This window comes from Trachemys scripta, chromosome 15, assembly GCF_013100865.1.
Source record: "Trachemys scripta elegans isolate TJP31775 chromosome 15, CAS_Tse_1.0, whole genome shotgun sequence".
Lineage (NCBI taxonomy): Eukaryota > Metazoa > Chordata > Testudines > Emydidae > Trachemys > Trachemys scripta.
In genome coordinates, this window is record NC_048312.1 from 15659954 (window position 1) to 15682195 (window position 22242).

Consider the following 22242-nt stretch of genomic DNA (forward strand, 5'->3'; position numbering starts at 1 on the left):
AAGTAAGGGACTGGCAATCAGTCCACTTTAGAAAGACACCCTTAACTCTGCAATAGCTCTGAATGGAGTCCCATGTTCCCTTTTGGTCTGATGTTGCAATCTGGTAGCTAATAAAAAGAATGAGAAGAAAATTGGATGAAAATGCAGACAGAGTAACAGGTTATGGCTGATTCATCAATTTCTTGCATCTAATTAACTTGCCTTTGTTTGGAGCTTTGATTCCCACCCACACCTTATACTTAAGAAGTAATGGTGATCCACATGCTCCCCAAAACTATGGGTTTCTCTTAGTTTAATTAGATATTTGTAAAGCTCTTTGAAATCCTAAAATAAAGGTGCCGTGAAAGCAAAGTATTAATGACTGTTCTGCCATTAAAGGTCTCCACCTAACACTGAGTACAGATGCAGGGCTGAGTGCCCCACTTCTTCAGTGTCCCTCTACTACCAATAGTCAGCAGCACCTACAGCCTGATCCCAACTCACTGACATCCAGGAGAAGACTGTAATTGACTTCAGTGGGCTTTGGAACTGGCTCCTAGAAAGAAAAGAAGCACACAAAGGGAATGTGGCTTTTTCTTCTCACACTTCTTCTTAGCATATGTGCAATGTGCCTCAGGTGGCACATGACCAGGATTTATCACCAAATTTGGTCCACTGGTTGGAGCATTAGCTTCCCTGGCTTGGGCCGGGTACTGACGGGGAGTGCAACGTGAATGCTGATCCATGCACCCCCACCACACACACACACACACACCACTTGGATCACTTCTCACTATGTTTCATGTATGTTTTATTGGGGATGGAATGAGTAGGGATGCACCTTATTGCAGAATGCTAGACTGGACAATTCACTACTACAAGCTGTAACAAGGATTAAGGTGTTCTCAGATGGAGTCTAAGTGATTTCAAGAGATGAAGGTACTAGTAAATAATTTGACAGGATAACTTTTGTATAACTAGTCTACACATAACTCAAGATGCTATAGACCCACCAGTAATACTCAAGGACTTGTCCAAGCAGAAAATAATTTTGTTCTATTAGCACCTTTCATACTCAAGGCACAGCCTAACCCCTTCCTCCCATCTAATTAAGACTCAAGTACTAATTATAGGCAGCAATATCAGTAAATTTGACATTTAATGTTTAGTATTCATAGTCCTAAGGAGCCAATGCAGAGCCATGTACTACTGCAGCATTTTAGCTTTGAAAAAAATTCCTACAGGGCTTTAAAAATTCACAAGTTAAACCATAGTAGCAGAGCAATCATGTAGGCAAATAAGGTATGCTCAACACGGAAAAGGACATAGGAGGGGGGATCTGAGAACAGTCTTCAAATATGTTAAGTAATATTATAAAAAGGATGGTGATCAACTGGTCTTCATGGCCACTGAAAGTATAACAAGAAGTAATTGACTTAGTCTGTAGCAAGGAGATTTAGCTTAGATATTAGAAAGTTTTTCCTAACTTTAAGGATAATTAAGTACTGGAATAGGTCACCAACGGAGGTTGTGGAATCCCAGTCATTGGAGGCTTTTCAGAACAGATTTGATAAACACCTTTCAGGGTTGGTCGAGGTACTTTGTTCTGCCTCAGCATGGGAGGGGATGGGATGGACTAGAGGATTTCTCGAGGTCCCCACCAGCCTTACATTCTGTGATTCTAGGACCTAGTCATTGTTCTATTTAGGCCAGTGTTTGGTATCCATCTTCTGGTAGTATTTGGCACCCAATATTTTAAAGGCAAAACAAAAACCTTAATGCCCCCATGTCTGTCATGTGAAAGAAGAAGAAAAAAAAACCCCACACACTACTATTATTTCTTGGTTACCACAGGAGAAGAGAAAGAGTCCCCTTCTCTTTTCAGATAGTGCTATGGGATCATTTGCTTCAAGCTGGACAACTACCAGAGAGTCAGAAAGGACTTTGGTTACAGTTTTCATCCCAAGGATAGTTTGTATCTCCAGTGGTGCAGGACCCCATTAACTTCTATAATGTAAGTGATTCCATATAATTTCATGATTCCTCCACTGCTAAATTACATTCCTTGGCCTCTTGATCTACATCAGGGTCTTGGTGGGAAAAAAAAAATCATGGTCCAACTCTAAAGAGAGTCCCGTGTGATACGCAAGACTTGAAGTCAACTTTGCAAGTCTTTCCCATTTTCAGCCTCTTCAATGCTTAAAACGTTTTTGGATCACATTGTTGATCAGTGAGATGTTCAAGAGCAAGAACTAGACTCAAAATATTCTCTCACACATAAAATTGCCAGGAACTAGGCATGCAAACTCCAGGGTCTCATTTCTTCAGAACCTCCACATGAACTTTATCCTCTAAGAGAAAACCTCCCTATATTATTCTAATTGAAATACCAGTCAGACCAGTGGCAAGATGCAGACTAACATGAATGAAAAATAAGAGTTCAATGACCTAAATCAATTATGTTTTAAGGGCACTGATTTGGACTCAGTAGGAAATATTTTAGACAGGAAAAAAGAACTAAATGGGATCATTCATTGAACTGACCTGGAAATGAAGCAGAAATTTTGTAAATAAGAAGTTCATTGCAAACCAGTTGTATATATCATAGACTCATAGACTCATAGACTTTAAGGTCAGAAGGGACCATTATGATCATCTAGTCTGACCTCCCGCATGATGCAGGCCACAAAGCTGTCCCTACCCTTTCCCTTGACTCTGCTGTTGAAGTCCCCAAATCCTGTGGTTTAGAGACTTCAATTAGCAGAGAATCCTCCAGCTAGCGATATCAGTTGGAGTGGGTTAAAAAAAGCACAGGAGTACTTGTGGCACCTTAGAGACTAACAAATTTATTAGAGCATAAGCTTTAGTGGACTACAAAAAAGAAGAGATTTATTATATAACAAATGAAATAATGGTCCAAATTTGCGGTGTACTGACGTGAACAGTATAGTAAAAGTTACCACTGCCACTACAAAACAAGTGTTACACATTCCATTCCTGAAGATGGACAGTATAGAAAAATTGACTTCCAAATATAAACAAGTCATTAATAGGGACTTTGAAACCATACATTTTGATTAATCAAGACAACCCACATTCCTTGTGTATATGCAAAAATAAGTGATTTAATTTACAAGGAGTTGAGAGGAAAATTTAAAATTTAAGAAGCAACTACAGGAGATCAGAATCAAATACTGTAGCTAGAATATTTTATTAAATTAATTATATGTACACACTAAGATTGGGGTAATAAAGTTTCTGGCTTCAGGATGTTATGGAATTCCCCCTGTGGATTTGGGAAGCAGGACAATGCTCCAGACCTGTATGTTAGCTACCAAGATAGGCTTGGTATCCCAATACTCCATGCAGCAAATACGAGCCGATGCAATGCTAGCAGATTTGAGAGTATTGTAAACAAAGAGGAAAGCTACTGCAGTAAAAATATTACCAGTTTTATTTAAACTTTATAATATTCTATTCCTACTACACAGTTGCACAGATAATGGAGAGATTAATGGTCCTTAAGCTCATTGCTAGTGAAATCTTTAGCCTCTTTGAAGATGTCTTGTCTCAGCTGGCAACCAGTCTTTTGTGTATTTCTAAAGTTCTCTGTACTCATGCAGTGACTAATAAAGTAATAATTATATGAAACTGAAAAGCCAGTTAAAGTGTCACTAAAATAACTCAGCATACACCTAGAGAGACAAGGTGGGTGAAGTAATATCTTTTATTGGAACAACTTCTGTCGGTGAGAGAGCTTACAGAGCTCTTCTCAGGTCTGGGAAATGTACTCAGTATCACAGCTAAATACAAGGCAGAACAGAATACACCTGGCTGAAAACCAGATTAGTAGTAGTAGCCCTATTCTTTATCACTTCCACTATCCAATAGTTAGCTGTTATTTTAGCTAGGGGCATTCCTGGAGTACAGGACACATCAGGAGATACTTGAAAGAGCTACCTATTTTTCCTACTGCAGTGGTTGCATTGCAATAAACTTTAACTATTGTGCATTCTTTTAAGTGTTTCAGGTTTTATATACTCTACTGTCTAAGGTGAATATTTTGCTGCTCCAGTTGCATAATTTACTAATTCAGATGCATGCTTGGTTGATCTGGCAGGATGCTGTAGTTCAGTAGTTGAGATTCTGGATCCATTGCCAATTGTCGAGCACGCTTTGTTGATCAGCTGCAGACTTTAATAGCTGAAATTTCATACACTTTACTAATCAGGCCACATTCTTTGCTAATTGAGGTGCATATTTTAGTAGTTGAACTTTTTCATACTTGACTGGTCTTGGGAAGGATTCTGCTCCCACTGAAGACTACGGCAAAATTCCCACTGGTTTCAATGGGGAGGGATCAAGTCCCTAGCTAGAGAGTCTGGGATAGCAGAAGACCGCTTTCACTTTTTTTTTTTTTTTAATTAAACACTCTTTTTGGATGCAGCAAGCGAATAGCAGTATATCATAGGAGGGTTTATGTTTGGATAAATAGAGATCTTCTCTTTCAGGATTTTATTACCAGAACTGTACTTCACACAGAATAGGAATTTTGACTGCCTTGCTATCTGTTTGGCTTCAAAGTTATATTTTCTCCAGGATAAACAATCCATTGATCTTCAGATCTTGTTCCACTTGCTGTAGACAAACAGGAACAACAATCTCCACCACTTCTTCAGTTTATCCTTCATTTGATCTTTAACTTATTTTTTTCTTGTTAATGTAGTGCTTGGTTCACATTTCTGGAGACAGAATTCTATGTATCCACAAATCAGATACAGGCTTCAAACAGTCTAAGTTTCTCCACATGGGTTTGCCAATGTGCCTCAACTTTGACCTGGACAGTCCACCTCCAAGGGTGAAAGGGCAGTTCAGTCTCTCTGGCCCACACAATCCTTGACCTCTGTACTGAAACCAACATGGGGACCAGTTAGTATCAATTTTGGTCATAATTTTTAATTATGTGAACTAGACGCCACCTAACAACAATTCATTTCTTGCAGGATATTATACAGTTTCCAGATGGAAAGAGTTTTTCTCTCTGCTAACCTGAATTGGATTTGAACCATCAGCCTAGAGGAAATCTACAAGTCCCACTCTTTAAGAATCCGAATCCAACCAAAAAGGATAAAAAACAATGAGACTTCCTGTTTGAGGACCATAGCACAATCCTTGATAATACCAAGCAAGCTCAGCTATCTCACATACACACATGCTGCAAGACAGTTTTCAAAGGCCTGTGCTGAGATTCCATTACAGGATGCCAGCTGAGGTTAGTGAGACTTGAATAGATGCATAGCTATTGTTCTGAAGAAAATTATCCTGTACTGTCATGCAAATTTACAGACTATATGCGATCAAAAAAGGTAAGTTGACTTCACAAGATGTAATATCTATGCAGGAAGCTGCAACTGGATTCAGTGTGCTGCCATTAAAAGGGGGGCTTCTTTAAAAATCAGTACATAGCTAGGTTAAACACCTGAAAGGAAATCAAACTGCTAGATTTCAAAGTGTGTGAACAATGGAAGTTGATCAGCAAAGCTGTTTTCCATCTACCAAAATATACAGCTTGCGCAAACATTCTTCCATGCCCCACCCACACGCAGAAGCATGTAACTCAGCTAACACTAATTCCATCTAATATATGGAAGAAATTACAATGCCAAACTAGTTCAGAAATATGTAAAAAAAAATCAGACAACTAGTGAATTATGCAGCTCATTAAGAGAAGCATGCAGTTGGACCAGAGAGGTATGCATCCACATTAACAAAACAGATAATAAACTATGTACCTTGTTTAGTAAATGATGCAATTCCATATGAGTATCCAATTAATTTTTACAGAACAATAACTACCATACATTAGTTATCTTGCTATAAAATCCTATTAGAGAGTGTAGAGACAAAGCATCTGTTAGGTGAGTCAATGTTATACCCTCCCACCCATGGTTAACCAGGCAAGGTCAATCCTGTGTAAAATTAAGGTGCCTTATCTCTACTGGGATTTTACAGCGGGCTAGCTAACATGTGTTAGTTATCCTAAATTTAAAAAGCAGAATTTTTTTAAGTAGTGAAGACAGAGCTTTACATGCAACTTTTCTTATAACAAAGTGGTTGGGACAGAGGATGAAGATTCCACACTATTCCTGCTCCTACTGAAGTCAAGGGCAAAAGTCTTGTTGACTTCAGTGGGACCAGGATTGCCTATTATTTCATCAAAATGGTTAGTGACCATTTCTCGTGCAAATGACTGTACATTGGAAAAGGATATGTACATATTCAAGCTCCCCCAAGGAACCAGAGAACTGATGCTTTTCTGGCCCTACCTATTTAATATATCCCATTTTATACCTGTGTCCCTTTAGGGGAGGTGCCACACAAAGCCAGTCACATTGTTTAAACCCTGTTCATATTCTGGATTACATGCACACAATTAGGGAAGTAATAATAGATAGCAAGGCAAGTGATTACACCAGGCTACCCATATGTCTCAAGGGCTTTATAAAGCACTAAATCAAAGGGTAGGTTAATTCTACTGGTTAGGTTCCGTTATTTCTATTGTAAACTTCATTTCATGTTATTGCTTTTATATGTTTGGGGCTATTTTTTTGGTAAGTGTGTGTGTGTGTGTGTGTGTGTGTAATACCCTCACAATCCAGAGTCTGCATTGGCCAAATTATTTTTTCTGGCCTATTTTATACACAATATATTATCATAAACTAGTAATCCTTCTCCTCAAGTCATCTCCAAACTATAGATAAGGGGAAATTGTATGAAATATCTGAATCCTCAGCCTTAAGGCTTGTGTACCTGGGAGATTTTTCTAGTTATACTTACTATTATTCTAGTTATAATGAAACCACTATAATTTCTGCATGTGGACACACTTATTCCAAAATACAAGTGGCTTTTTGCAGTTCACTTAAACCCATCCAAAGTGACAAACTAATCTGGAAAGAGGCACTCTTATTTTAGAATAACTCCTGATGGGGAATTATACAGGTGTAACTATAGCAGTTTAAATTCATACCCTACCTTATGTAAACAAACCCTTACTGTTTCCTGCACTCTTCAGCCTGCTAAGGCACAAATATGGGATATAAATACAAAAATGAGTACAAGATACATTACAGTAAGGGATTACGTTACCTTCGTATACATTGTGCTCTCTACTATCTCAAATTTCACCACTTGGCATTTCTGAGGTCAATAATTCAGACATGAAAGCAAGATATTACAAGCTAGATGTGGGCCTGGGCAAATTTGAATATAAAACAATGAATTGTTGAGAATGATAGTATTCACAGTAGAGAATACACAGTTTGAAAAGCAAGCCACATAATAGGTAAAATCTTTGGGACAAGGACTTTTGCTTTCTATTTTTCTCTAGAGCACCAAGCATGTTTTGGGCACTACATCAAACTACAGCAAACAGAGACATCAAAATATTTTTAAAATTAACCAGAAAAAGAAGTACAATCATGTAGTACAATGGTTGAAACAAGTCTTTAGGCTCAATGCTGAGCCCTGCTATGACCCCTTTGTACTGCACTGGCAATCCCTGGTTGGCAGATTGGCTCCTAGGGTGGTTGAGAGGTGATCTAGCCCTCTGCTTGCTCTCAGCTTCAGAAAGCCACAAATGGCTCTCCTGTGTGGCACCCCCACCTCAGCAGCATGAGCGCTTGGAGACAGAACGCCAGCATTCTAGTTCTGGCTCTGTCACACTCCTGTGACCAGGGATAACCTACAGCCTCTCTACCTCAGGTCCCCCATCTCTACAATGGGGATAACAACTCTTGATGCCATTCCAAAGGATTAGGGTGAGTAGTGCAGCTCTTGGAAATCCTTGAGGGGGCCATTTAGGGATCTGGGACAAAAATCTGTCTGGGGATTGGTCCTGCTTTGAGCAGGGGGTTGGACTAGATGACCTCCCAAGGTCCCTTCCAACCCTGTATTCTATGATTTTCTAGTATGTAGTTTGATCATTAGCTTGAGAGCGATGGGAGCTTGTACGTGGCATGACTTTTGTCTCCCAGGGCCTCTCAAGACACAGGCAAGAGCCAGGAGCTCTCGGTCAGTTTCAGAACTAATTAATTGGCTCCAGCAGTTCACTGTCATCTTACCAGTCCCTCCTACTGAGCACTAATCGGGCTTTCCAACGACTGCACTGGCTGCAAGGTGTGAAAAGCCTATTAGATCTGAGATGTGGTCAAGCACTTGCAACTTAATTAAAAGAAAAAAGGGAACTTTTCGCACATCCCAGCGCAGTTTAGCACCGAGGCGAGGCAGTGAGATGGGGTGGGCTGGGGGAAGAGGCTGGTGTTATTACATTAGGGCAGGTCTTCACTACGGGGGGGGGTCGATTTAAGATATGCAAATTCAGCTACGCTATAATTCGACCTATCGGAGCTGACTTACCCCGCTGTGAGGACCTCCGCTGGTGGAGTAAGAGCGTCGATTCGGGGATCGATTGTCGCGTCCCGACGAGACGCGATAATTCGATCCCCGAGAGATCGATTTCTACCTGCCGATTCAGGCGGGTAGTGTAGACCTAGCCTTAGAAAGGGAATAGGTTAAATATCGCCCATCGGTGACAAAGCCTTGACAAAGCGGCAGCAGCTCCCCCCCACACCCATGGGCACCATTTACACATCAAAGCATTTCCCTCCTCCCAGAGCCACCAATAACCCATCTAGCCCCTTTAACAACAACACCAGCCAGACATGCCCGGGCAACAGCACCTACCCACACCCGCCCCGTCCAGCGAAATCAGCCCCTGCTCCAACCCCAGACCCTTTCCCTCCCCAGCAGCCACAGAGCCGCAGATGTACCCCCAGGGCAGGCCCCTAGGGGAGAGGGGAGGACCAGCCCCGTTTACCTTGCCTTTGGCACCCCATAAGCAGAGCGCCACTGCTGTCAGGAACAGCCACCCCGAGCTGTACTGGGCGAAAGTTTTATCCATGCTGGCTGAATCCTGATGCTCTGTGCGCTGCTGCTGTTGCGTGTTGTGCGTTGGCTGCAGCGAGCGGAGGCTGGAGCAGCTGTTCCTAATACCTACCCCCCCGCAAGCCTGGACCTCCCTCCTTTTCCTCCCTGCCTCTGTCCCACTCCTCAACTCCCTCCCTCCTCCTGCGCTGTATTTCTCCCCCTCCCCCTCTCCTCCAGGGAGTCACCTGCAGCAGAGGAGGTGGAGGGGGGAAGGCTGGAAGGGGGTGGTGTTTGGGGCAAGAGAGAGAGGTCTTGCGTTTTCCTCCCCACACATTGCCCTGTGCCCCCCAAAGCAGCGGGATGGAAACGAAGCGGAATTTCAGCCTGTGAGAAACCGAGCCTGATTTTTCCAGCTCTGGGGGAGACTCACAGGGGGCTACTAGGGTTGAAAGCAGGGAGGAGGGTGTCATGTGTGTGGGAGAGAGAAAGAGATGCACGGATGTTCTCCTGCCCCCCCCCCCCCTTGGTACACACGCGGTTCTTTGGGGGTAATTTAAGTGATTGACAGTTCAGGGGTGGGGGAGCTAGGGTAATCAGATAGCAAGTGTGAAAATTGCAGAGGGGGTAGGGGGTAATAGGCACCTATATAAGACAAAGCCCCTACACTTGGGACTGTCCCTAGACAGGATATCTGGATATCTGGTCACCCTAGGGAGAGCACTAACAAATTCTGGAGTTGTCAATAAAACATACTTAAGAGTAGGTACAGCCACCCCAGCCAAACCAAATCCTGGTGCGGTGAGAGCCTGTTAGGGGAGTGGGCGCCTATGGACCCTGGGGCTTAGCAGGGAAAGGTATTTTTCTGGTAGGTCGTTGTTGCTGTTGGGCAGAGACTCCTCTGACCCTACAAGTGCTGCCCAATTTCTGTATATGGGAATAATCTACTAACAAGGGGGTTGTGTAGATCTGGGATTGCTGATGTTCTGCTCCTTCCCTGCTCTCTGAAGTGGAATACGATGGCAAGCTCTTTGAGGAATAGGAGAATCAAGCAAGCACAAACTTTTCCATCACACCACCACACCCCTATGTTTTCTTAAAAAAAGAGAATATAAAATAGTCTTCCACCAAACACTTACCAGCAGTAGTAACATTGCACTAGGATCTAGGGACCCGGATGATAGACCAGAACCCTATTGTGCTAGATGCTACACAAAATAAAAAGTCAGTCCCTGCCTCCAGAAGCTTACAGTCAAGTATAAAACAAGAGGCAACAGGCAGATACAACAGAATAGATATGTGGAGCACAAGGAAACAGTAAGATAAAACTGCCTGAAAAGCAGTGTTACCACACACCAGCTGCATAGCCATTGTCAAATTTGTTGTAGGCATCACAGCGGAGGAGAGTTTTAAAACATATAGTGGTTTTATGTTTGAGGTAATTATTTTCTGTTTTCCACTGTATTTTCTCCTTGCTCCCATAATGCAGACAGGGTACATAAGAGCCACTAATCTAGCTAGCACAAGTAGCAGTAGCAGTGTAGACGTGGTGGCATGGACTTCAGCACTGGCTAGCAACCAGAGTACGTACCTAATATTCCTGGCAGGCTTGTACTCTGGTTGCTTGGGCAATCTGAAGTCCATGCCATCTACACTGCTATTATTATCTGTGATATCTAGATTAAAGTTAGCATAAGTAAGCCTAACCGTGCTATAATCACACCTTCATTTACAGTGTAGACATCTCCATAGAGCCAAAGATTCTCCACCCCCTAGGAGAGAGTTAACTGGACAGTCTCTACGCAAAAGAATAAATAGACACAAATCTGACATCAGGAATCATAACATTCAAAAACCCGTAGGAGAACACTTCAATCTCTCTGGTCACTCAATAACAGACCTAAAAGTGGCAATTCTTCAACAAAAAAACCTCAGAAACAGACTCCAATGTGAAACTGCAGAACTGGAATTAATTTGCAAACTGGACACCATCAGATTAGGCCTGAATAAAGACTGGGAGTGGTTGGGTCATTACAAAACCTAAACCTATTTTCCCCAATACTAGTTTCCCCTTACTGCTATTCACACCTTCTTGTCAACTGTCTGAAATGGACCACTGTCATTACCACTTCAAAAGTTATCTTTCCTCCCTTGGTATCCTGCTGTTAAGTGAATTGTCTTGTTAGACTGATCTCACACTTGGTAAGGCATCTCCCATCCTTTCATGTATTTATACATGCTCCTGTATTTTCCACTTCATGCATCTAATGAAGTGGATTCTAGCCCACGAAAGCTTATGCCCAAATAAATTTGTTAGTCTCTAAGGTGCCACAAGGACACCTCGTTGTTTTTGCTGATAGCTAGAGTTGATGGTAATTGTCTCTAGAAAGAGTTCAAACAAATTTCCTTAGAAATTAAACTCTTAGAAGAATTTGTGGGTTGTTGTTGGTGGTGGTGGGCTTTTTTGTTTTTTGTTTTGTTTTTTGGTATTGTTGAATTACCTTCTTATAAGAAACAGCATGTGGAGACTTCAGAGATCCAGGCACTAAATAGCTGGTTTTAGGGGAAAAGCTTCCACCCATAGGAACATTATTCCATAACTGTCCAGTAGGAGGTTTCTTGGACTTTCCCCTGAAAGCTCTAGTATTGGTCAATATTGGAGATAGGACTCTGGACTAAAGGGACCATTGGTCTCGTCTGGTATGGCAAATCCTATGTTCCTGGAAGAACAAGAATAAATATGTTCCTCAGACAAGAGTGGACTCAATGGAGCAATAAATAGACAATAAAGTTAACAGGGCTCTGCATGAGTGCAAGGTTCTGTGCACAAGGTAGGACAGGAGCCAAATAAAGTTCATTTATCTTTACCATAAAAGTAAAATGTATTAATATAAAATGTACCCCCGTGACATTATATTTCTTTCTCTGCATAAATACCCAAATCCTTCACTGTTTAAATAAAAAAGGTAATTTCTTAAAAATATTTTTTTTTAAATGAGACTATCCTTTTAGCGGGACTTGAATTAGGCACAGGACTGGTGTCAGCAGATATGGGTTCTAATCCTAGCTCCGACTCTGACTTGCTGTGTCACCTGGGACAAGTTACTTAACATCTCTGTGCTTGAGATGTGCCATCATAAAAAAAAAGAAAAATTAGCACTTAGCACTGACATGTTCCAAAGAGCTGTACAGACACCACTTAATTAACCATCACAACATCTCTGAGATGTAGCTGTATTATTCCCCCACCCTGTTTTGCAGATGAGAGGAATTTGGGAAGAACAATGACATGAGCTGCCCAAGGCCATGGAGAGTGTCAGTGGCAGAGCCATAGTTATGAATCAGAACTCTGACTGTTTAATCTGTGCTCATTCTTCTACTAGATTGTGTTGCCTCCCTGAGGAGGAGTGGGGATTTGCATTTGTTGGTACCCAGATATCCTGGTGATGGGAACATTAGAAACAACTTGATAGATAAATTGGTTTGCTGCCTGTCTGCCTTAAGATTGGCAATTGCAAGACTTCTATGTGCAGAGAATTATTATTTCACTGTTTTATTTTTAGAAGGATTATGTGAAGCTGATATTTTGGTTCCTGAGCTACGATGTTGTCAGTCATTTGTTCCAGATCCATGTTGGTTTATGTCTGAATTTTAGATCTTCCTCCTTCTGTGTAATGTTCCCATGAGTTACCTGTCAGTTACAATGTATTGTATTACTATATAGGACCTATTCTGGATAAATACACTCCCTGTCAATTGGCAGTCTTGCAGCATATTTTTTACAACAGAGCTCTCCTGCTCAAAGCATAGTCTGTTGTTTATAGCATAGGACTGAGATGCATTGCTTTTCTAACACTCACGGTTAAGTCTCAGCTGTCAACATAAATACATGTTAAGCTTTTAAAAATCCCTCAAACAAAGAATATATTATTTTCCACATGAGGCTCAGTGTGACAGAAGTAAATAAAGAAATTCTATCTAGTGCTTGCTTACGCTTAGGTGCAGTTGCTGAGCATGTAAGTCAAGGGCTAGCAAAAAGGGGTATCAGAAGAGTGATTTTTCTTCGTTTTGACAGGACTGGAATAATATTACAAAAAATATCTAAAGGAAAGGGAGAACATGCCCAAGTCTAGCTCTTTTTTAAGGATCTTACTTCCTTGTTAGTTGGATTCCTTTCCCAGGGTTATCTGAGTGCAGGCACCCATAAGCCTTTCAAGGCGAATAGGCTGCCATGTGGACTGTGCTGTAGTTTCAGAAAGTAGACCTCTAACTTATACCACACATACAAACGTTTGCTTTCTCGTTTCTTGCTTAAGCTGTATTCAGACCCATCTACTCCTCCATTCCCTTCAGTATTTCTTTGCTCTTCCCACCATCCCTCTGCAGCACAGATCTGTCTCCACTGCACTTTGTACTGTAACTTCCTAATTACTAAATACTCAGAATTACAAATCTGAAGTTAGTAGTTTCATCCAGGTAGGACTGGTGAATCTCTGAAGATTTTCTTTTTATGTTCAAGTTTATAAACTCCTCCTACACAACCGATTAATTTTTTTTTCTAGCCAAAGAAAATCCTTGGCATGCCCAATGTCCACACTTGAACACCCTCCTTAGCACTCCTACTGCAAGTTATCCCATGTGAGTAAAGTCAGTGCACCTCCAGATGTACAGTGGGACCCTAGAGTGCTTTCCATGCAGAATAGTTTATAAGATTAAGTTCTAAAATTCTTCTCCTATCTACTGTAGCCCACTGTACCTAGTAAAAAAAAGTACTCTGCTGTCTGCACTGGCTCCCCATTAACTACTGAGTCTTAATGGAGGCTTCCATGTTCATTGTGAAACTCCTTCACAGGACTGTCCTGAATTACCTAAGGAACCACCTTTCCTAGGAGGATTATGAGCTCCCATGGCAGCTATGTTTGCCTGGAACAATGGCACTGTCAGCCTCATTTCACACACATACACACACACAAATATGCTCAACAAGTGGCCCACCACTGTGAAATTCACTTTTAAAAGAGATTGGAATGATCATGAACAGTAGACTAGTACTCACAGAACTAAATGTAAAAACTCTTTATTGTTAGAAGGGGAGGACAAATAATGGTTAAAAAAAATGATCCCTATGGCCTGAGGAATGGAGAAAGAACTTTGCGAGTATACTTCTGTAGATATGTAAGCACTCATAAGAACAGCCATAATGATTGATGATTGATCATTGAGGATGAAGTTCCTAAAGATTTTAATGAATTGGTTTTTATTTTCCACATTTAGTACGAATAAATATTTTCCCCTTACTGAGATGTGATGGGGAACTGGATGCCTGAGGCTGAATACAATGTGCCAGGCTGGTTAGTTACTTAACCATTTGTGTTTTGTGGGTGGTCAGGGCAGGTTTTTCTTTCCAATACATAATGAGGGGAAAGGGTCTTGGAGACTGAATAGAAGCAAATAAGAGGAATGTGTAAGGGGAAAATAAATCTAATAAGCTCAGGGGACTGAAGCATGCACATAGTGTTGTTGGTGGTAAGAGAACAAGATCTCTGTTAAGAAAATAATTAGGAAAACAAATCCACTTCTGTAACTGGACAATACACACAATGTCTATTGGATTGTACACAGAGAGAGCCACCTACTGGCTCTGAGGGGTATGTAGTTTTTCCATTGCATTTTACTTAGCTTTTTTTGATGAGGAGCTGGGCGGAAAATGAAATATTTATGATCTTTTGTCCTGTGAGAATCATGACTGTGGCCAAACACAAATTGTTTATCATCCAGGGCCTATCACTTGCAAGATCTCCCATTCCCTTCTTTACTAGTGCAATTTTGAGTATAAATACAAAATAAAGATATGGTGCAAATATGTTCAAACAGATTGTACCTTAAAATGCTTTACATGGTTTTAATAACATGTTTATAGATCTAGACTGCAATCCTGCAAAGACTAACACATGTGAATAGTCCTATTGAACTTAATGGGACTGCTCACCTCCCTAGTTTTTTGCAGGGTCAGTTCCTGAAGTAATAGGGAAAAGGACAAATAGTAGTAAGTAAAGAAGAGAGGTTTTCAACTGAGATTACTGCAGTGAGTTACAACCCACCCCACCCTTGACATTTAAGTCAAGAAATGTCACATAAAAGTTACCAGTTTACTCTGTACAAAGAAGAGATATTTATTCACTTTGGATGCACTTTACTAGTTCTATTCAGTTAAACGTGAGGGTTCTTTAAGGCTAGAAGGTTGCTTTCCAGAATAAAGTAATCAAGTTTTACAAAGTAAACCATATTAGCACTTGGAATAGGTTTTGGGAAGAGACTGCCCTCCACTGGCATTCTGGTGATATTTCTACAGGTCAGAAGACTATTGTAAAGCTATAGTGCATGTCCCACAAGGGGCCACACATCATCCCTCTATGTTATGGATTCAGAATTTCCTCCATATGTTGTTCCAAATTTTGGTACTATAATTTATTTTTCTGCAGAGGGTAAGACCACTGAATGGCAGCTAGAGAAACAATTTCCTAGGAAACAATTTCCTACCCTTATATCTTACTTTAGGAATACTTCAAAGTTTTGTGAATAGGTCAATACCTTTTACTAAGATAGATATTATTTGGAGTGTCGTGCTCCTCTGGTCTTATATGCACATTCCTAATTTTTGTAATCTGTAATCTCTCTAAATGGGTTACTGTCCCACACCCCTATTATGTTCAATGGATTAATCTAGTAATAATTGCATATATTACTATTGTAAATTTACAAGACTTTGACCTGTGCACCATGTTTTGTCCAATAACTGGGTTTAAATTTTATTTACCCCATATTCATGATTGAGACACATCATTAATGAACTAAGTAGTTAGACTGTACTAACATTTTAACTTGCCAAGGTATTTCAAGAATTTTCTTCCTATCCTGTTCCTGGTGAGTTGCACTTGTATATATATTATATTGTTACCTTATGTCTCATAAAGTATTTTTCTATAAAAGGCAGCCCCAAACACTTACATAAAAATTTATGCAGGATTGGGAAACTATAGCTTCCTTCCCCACTACAAAGTTGACCAGAAATTCCTTTTAAAGTGATTTATTGTGGTTCTATAGACCAAGGATCTCTACCATATCAGATGGCAGAAAAGCAGAACTAAAGTGCCTGAATTTGTTCTAGAAAATACGAAGAGGAAACCTTCAGACCAATACCTGCTCAAAGAACAAAAATTATCCACAAATGTGCTGCAAATCAAATAATTATGTAAAAGGATAATCTGACTTTTAACAAATGCATCTAATCTGCAACAATCTATTGCACCACATAGATACATGTAATCTGACGGTAGGTGTGACGCTTCCCAAAGGTACCCAGGGCTCTGAGGCATCTCATTACCACTGCCCTTTGCATGAGGAAGCCTTGTTTGTTCCTGCTAGGGGTCAGCTTCCCAACTCCACTGCGAGAGGCAACATAAGTTCTTCCCTGTAGGCCTCTCAGGCCCACGGGCCCTCTACACAAGTTAGCTATAGGCACACTCCAACTCTCAAGCCCATCAAGTATCTCCCTGGAGTGTCCCACCCCTCGTCCACTGGATACTCGCAGTATTCACAGGTTTGCTGTTGCCAAAGAAACAGTACCCTGCTTACCAGTTCCCCCTCAGATCACCGTTCCACTTAACACACAGCACTTAGATATGTTTATAGTGAAATCAAGTATAAATTTATTTAACAAAGCACAGGATTTCAAGAAATAGCAAGTAGAAGTATTGGAAACAAATGATTACATATAAAACAAAATTATAACATGCATCCTAGAGCCCAGACGTCATTAACATGATACTTTCATGTGTTGTAGAATATTGCTCACCCAAAATCATTGCAGTGTGTAACAGCCAGGCTGTCTGAGTGCCTCCTTTCATAAGACAAACACACTTTTAGCTTGCCTGCTTAGTGTACGACCCAGTGTGTTCCTTTGCCCCCCAAGATATACAAGTTCCATTATTTGTCTTTTTCATAAATAGGACACCACCCTGCTGTTTTGTTTCTTCATGGAGATTTTCTTTCTGGCATATTTTGCAATCTCTTGACTGGCACCTGGCACTGTCTGCAGATAGGTCTCCATTGTGAGGCAAACAATGCATAATACACACATGACCAGACAGAGATATAAGTGTCTGTTACCTCCTCCCTGAAAAGAACATATCTGAGGTATGTCACCTCCTGGTGATCTGCCTTAATTCCAAGACCGTAGGAACATAATTTTTAGTGTAGACACATCACTCCTTAAATATTGTGTTTACATACATTTCACAATAATTATGATGACCAGTGGGCTACTGTCTCTCGGTAGAGCCTTCACATGCCACCCTTTGGTAAACTATTATGCATATATCTGACCCAGGGGATCCCTGTAAAACCCTATGAACCCCCTGCGCTCTCTGCCAGTTGGCACTAACAGCTTCCCGAGTCACAGTAGGAATCTAGGCCTTTTATTCCCATTGTTCATTCACTTGGACATAGAAATATATACAAAGAGTCCTATTGACTTTCCAAAGTCTTATCTAACACATTGGGCATCTAACACATGCCTAACATCCTGCAGACCACTCTTGGCACCTTGCAGTATGAGGCTCAGACTCTGAGTTATCAGATTAAATAATACATTTGCAATTTTGAACAGATAGAATGAACCACTGGGATAGTTAACTACCCAATAAGAGTGCTCTAAAGATTAATCCATTTGTGATTAAAATACTATGAATGTTACATATACAAAACAATTGGACCCTGGGGAGTGCTGGAGGAAGATGCAGCTGTGTACCATTGGAATTTTAATGAGGGAGCAGGTGTTTCTCCAATTATTGGGGCTGCTAAGGGAAGCTATTTCAAGTACCCAAAAACCACTGCATTACTTGTATGGTAGCATCATACCAGTTACCTGGTAACTGCCTAAATATTGTAAGAGTGAGCTATTGCATGCAGTCTATGTTCTTTAGTAGTGGGACTCCTGCAGAATCTCAGTTTTCCATCTGTCACCCTCATAGGCTCTGCAGCATGACTGTCTCTGTCTGAGGATAGCTGAACGCAATCCACAGAGTAGCCTGTCAATATCATATTAAACTTTGCCTATTCAGGTTCATTTGAAAATGATTTGAAATGCTCCCTCTTTCAGGAACTAAATATCTGGTCTCTAGAGGATGCCAGCCCCTGTCAGCACTGGGAGCTCAGGCCTTGAATTTGATGTCACAAGGAGACACGCTGCAGTAGCACGGAGAGATGAACGAAGTGGCCCAACAGGTCTTTTCCTCTTCTGATTTTGAGGAATCTCTGCACTTTGACTCCTGTTTTGTACGAGCCCTGGACTTCCCCTAGCTTTTTAAACAGCTAACTTGTCAGAGTATGTTGGTACAACCTATATTACTAATAAATATTTTTCCATATGAAAAATTCTCTTCCTGTTTTAATGACTGTTAAGTTCATTGCAGCTACATGCTACTGTGTACTGTTTAATTGTGACAATATGTGTTGTCTCCAAGCAAATGGTTATTTTTGTGGCCGGGGTTCTCAATGCCACATGACAGACCAAAACGTAAAATCTGAACTAGTCAGAGCTTTACTCAAGCAATTAACAGTCTCAGAGAAGATGGCTCAAAGCCAATAGGCAGACACTGACAAATACTGCAACTGGAATGCTACCTTAGTGACTACCTCCAGGTCTTAATTTTTGTTACTTTGAGTTCTCTGGAGGAAGGCAACAATTCTTTTACATTCTTACAAAAATAGATAAATCAAAGAACTAGATGTTTGAGATTTTCCCACCATAGGTTCCTTGACATCTTTTGTGGACAGACATCCATCACAGATCACTCCCAAAGAATTTGAAACAAATTCCCATATCTTCAGTTTCTCAAAGGCTCTTCTCAAATTCATTGAGAATGTATTTGTTAATCCAGGCTCAAGTTTGCTGAGCATTTTCTTATTCAAGCATGTAAGCCCACTTTTATGGTTTACAAATTGTTTGTTAAATATTTTGCACACAGACAGACTGCAGTTCCTACTTGGTGGACACACCTCACAAAAGGAACTAGATTACAGGGCTTATAAGCATCTGGGCCAGAGCACTGAGAATTGTAGTTCTGCTGATTTTATATAAAATTGGTCCATCATGTGTTTGTTAGACATCTACAGAATAAAATGATCTACTGGTAAGAAAGCAGAAAACCAATTAATCTGAAATGGAACAATTTCTATATATATTAGGTCTTTTCCATCTTACCATGCATCTACTCTAGAAAAAGTTACGGGAATTGTAGAAAGCTGCTATTCCTTGGACTTAAGTCTAGTTTATTTAGGTACTCTTATGGTCCCCCATCAATACAGTATTGTATTTGTGACCTTGTCCACAATAGAGGATATCCCTGAATCCCTTTCCTGAACTAGTCTGAAGACAACTATTCTACCCTCCTTCAAATCCTTCCTCAGGACCCAGTTTACTGTATTGCTTAGAAGAGACCATCCAGCCACTGTAGTGAGGTGTGTGTCCGTCAGCAATACCTCATTTAGGACTTTTTTTTATGATTTGGAACCAAGAAGTGTGCAATTTCTTAACTATCCAACCATATGATCCTCTTTTTCTACTCTCATCCTCCCTTCCCTTCTTTTCTTTGTTAAACTCACTTGTTGCATCTTGTTTCAAATCACACAGCAAGTTCTTCAGGACAGAGACTGTCCATTATTATGCATGTATATAGCTCCCAGTCTAATGTGGACCCAAGTGGAAATTGTAGGCACTGCTGCAGCACAAAAGTAGGAAGGATGAAAGCAATTTTATATGAAATTTGAAGTAAACAGATCTCTTTTTACTAGAAGTAATGGGATGAAATTAAGAAAGAAAATGTAGGCCAACTATCCAGGAAAGCTTTGTGACAGATATTGACATTAGACTAAGGAACAACTTCTTAGGAATGTAATGGAAGCCCAGTACCTGGGACATTTACAACTGGACAAGACTCTGGAAAGTGTACTATGGGGAACAATCCTGCATTGGCAGGGAGATGTGCTTGATAAGAGGGTAGATTTTTTCACCATCGGTCTTCCATGATAATCAGTGACAGCAGTTGATAACCCTAATAACAGGGTTAAAAAAAAACCAACCAGATAAATTCATGGAAGATAGGCTGATCAGTGGCTATTAGCCAGGATGGGCAGGGATGGTGTCCCTAGCCTCTGTTTGCTAGAAGCTGGGAATGGGCGACAGGGAATGGATCACTTGATGATTACCTGTTCTGTTCATTGCCTCTGAAGCACCAGGCATTGGCCACTGTCAGAAGACAGGATTCTGGGCTAGATGGACCTTTGGTCTGACCCAGTATGGCCGTTCTTATGCGCTTATGTAACCCAGCATTCAAAAGAAATCCTACATTAACAAAGAAAATTACTGCAAGGAGGGAAAGAGCCCAAATCTACCTTATCTAGCGTGAAAGCTGATGTGTGCCCTAGGAGGTTGCCAAAATTAATGTTGTGGCCTGAAAGGAAACAGGCAGCAACCACATTGCCTGATCTATTCTGCTCAGTGCTCCTTACCCTGGCTCAAAGAGAAGAGAAAGCTCCTGCAACTGAGGCCAAGAACAACAGACAGAAGTGTGTTCCATCAAGGGGTGAGAGATGCTGGGAAAGGCCTCCTGAAGGGGTGGGGGAGAGACGAGATGCTCCCTCCCACCTCATGGGAGATAATGGTTGAAAGAATGGAGCCACCTCATTATTAGGCGCTAAGAAAGGGAGTTGCTCTCATCACCTATTGGTAGCTAGGTTGAAGAGTCTTTTCTAGTGACGAACATGCCAACTTTCCTATTCTCTGTTGCTTTACTAAAATACTGATAAGCAAAGACATTTTTTTATTGCAAACTATCTATCTAATTCTGTTAATGCTCATGATTAACTTTCTGAATGTGGGTAGTCAAACTGCACTCACTGGAACTGCTCATGTGTGTAAAGTACATGTGTGTTTGCAGGATTGGGGCCTAAAATATCTTATGTTTTAATGTTATGTATATTGGGGGTTGGGTGAAACCTCATTGAAGCTGGAGGGCGCAATAGCTGCCCTTCATTCAGGATAAACATACAAAACAATTACTCTGTTTCTAGAGTAAGATAGCTGAAACAATAGGAGATACTGCCTAAAAGCCAAATGCAAGGCTGGTCAGAAACAGTTATGTGGGCAGAGGAGTTATGCTGATTATTTTTTGTGTGGAGTGGTGTATATGTATGTGAGAAGACACAGCCAGAAGAGGGAGCAGAAAGTGAGAGACAGACAGAGAAGCACTTTGTAATGTGAAAAAGAGAAAGCTGAGAGTGAGCTTTTTGGGTAGAGTGCAGGCTTGAAAAAGAGGGTAGGGATACTGAGCAAGGAAACTGTCTCAATGTTATTTCATTCCTACAGTGTTAAAAAAACAGGACTTTGTATGTTCTTTATAAATAAACAGGATTGCATCAAAGAAATATTTGACTCCACCATCAATATTTCCTGTTAACAAAAACTACTTGCAAGACCCCAGTTATGCACAAAATGCTCAGGTCAAAAGGGGTAACATTAAAATCTCTGTGCAAATGACACATCAGACATTGCTTATAGGAGTTACTAAAATAATACCTCAAGGCATGTTCTACAATTTTGTTAGTGAAACCCACTGATTAATGATAAAGTAGATGCGTGAAACAAATTAAAAAGACATCTTAAAATGTCTAAAATAAATTACAGGTAGATGCCAAACCTTTTTTATCATGGAAGTTGTGATGTGCCCCCAATTTGACATCCTCCCCAAATTGCCAAATGCCTCCGCTACACTCTTTCCCACATCAATCAATGACAAACACTTCCAGGTTTTCTTTGGCAGATGAACAGAAAAAAGCCCTGATTTTTTCTGATGGTTGAGCGGGTCAACAGAAAATTAGGGTGACCAGATGTCCTGATTTTATAAGGACAATCCCGATATTTGGGGCTTTTCTTTATATAGGCACCTATTACCCCCCATCCCCGTCCCGATTTTTCACACTTGCTATCTGGTCAGCCTAACAGAAATTGAAATTGCAAAGCCAGCTGAATGGAAAACTAAGCTAGTACCTTGTATTTCTTTTCGACAGAAAGTGTGTGTAATATATATAAATGTAAATTAGTTGCCACCTTTAGGCATTTGCAGATGAGTGTGCTATTACACACAAGTATCAGAGGGGTAGTCGTGTTAGTCTGGATCTGTAAAAAGCAACATGCGTCTGACGAAGTGGGTATTCACCCACGAAAATTTATGCTCCAATACGTCTGTTTGTCTATAAGGTGCCACAGGACTCTTTGTT

General features: G+C 40.7%; 1 protein-coding gene across 2 annotated transcripts in view; it reads right to left on the minus strand.

The window, feature by feature from the left end:
• The window catches only part of LOC117888122, a 49074-nt gene extending 40037 nt beyond the window's left edge, over positions 1-9037 (minus strand). The window contains exon 1 of one of the 2 annotated variants that reach the window (XM_034791234.1): positions 8858-9037. In XM_034791234.1, coding sequence (XP_034647125.1) covers positions 8858-8941 — 84 coding nt within the window. In that variant the 5' untranslated portion in view covers positions 8942-9037. The remainder of the gene's footprint in view (positions 1-8857) is intronic. The other variant, XM_034791235.1, reaches the window with a different exon arrangement.
• Positions 9038-22242: the final 13205 nt, after the last annotated feature.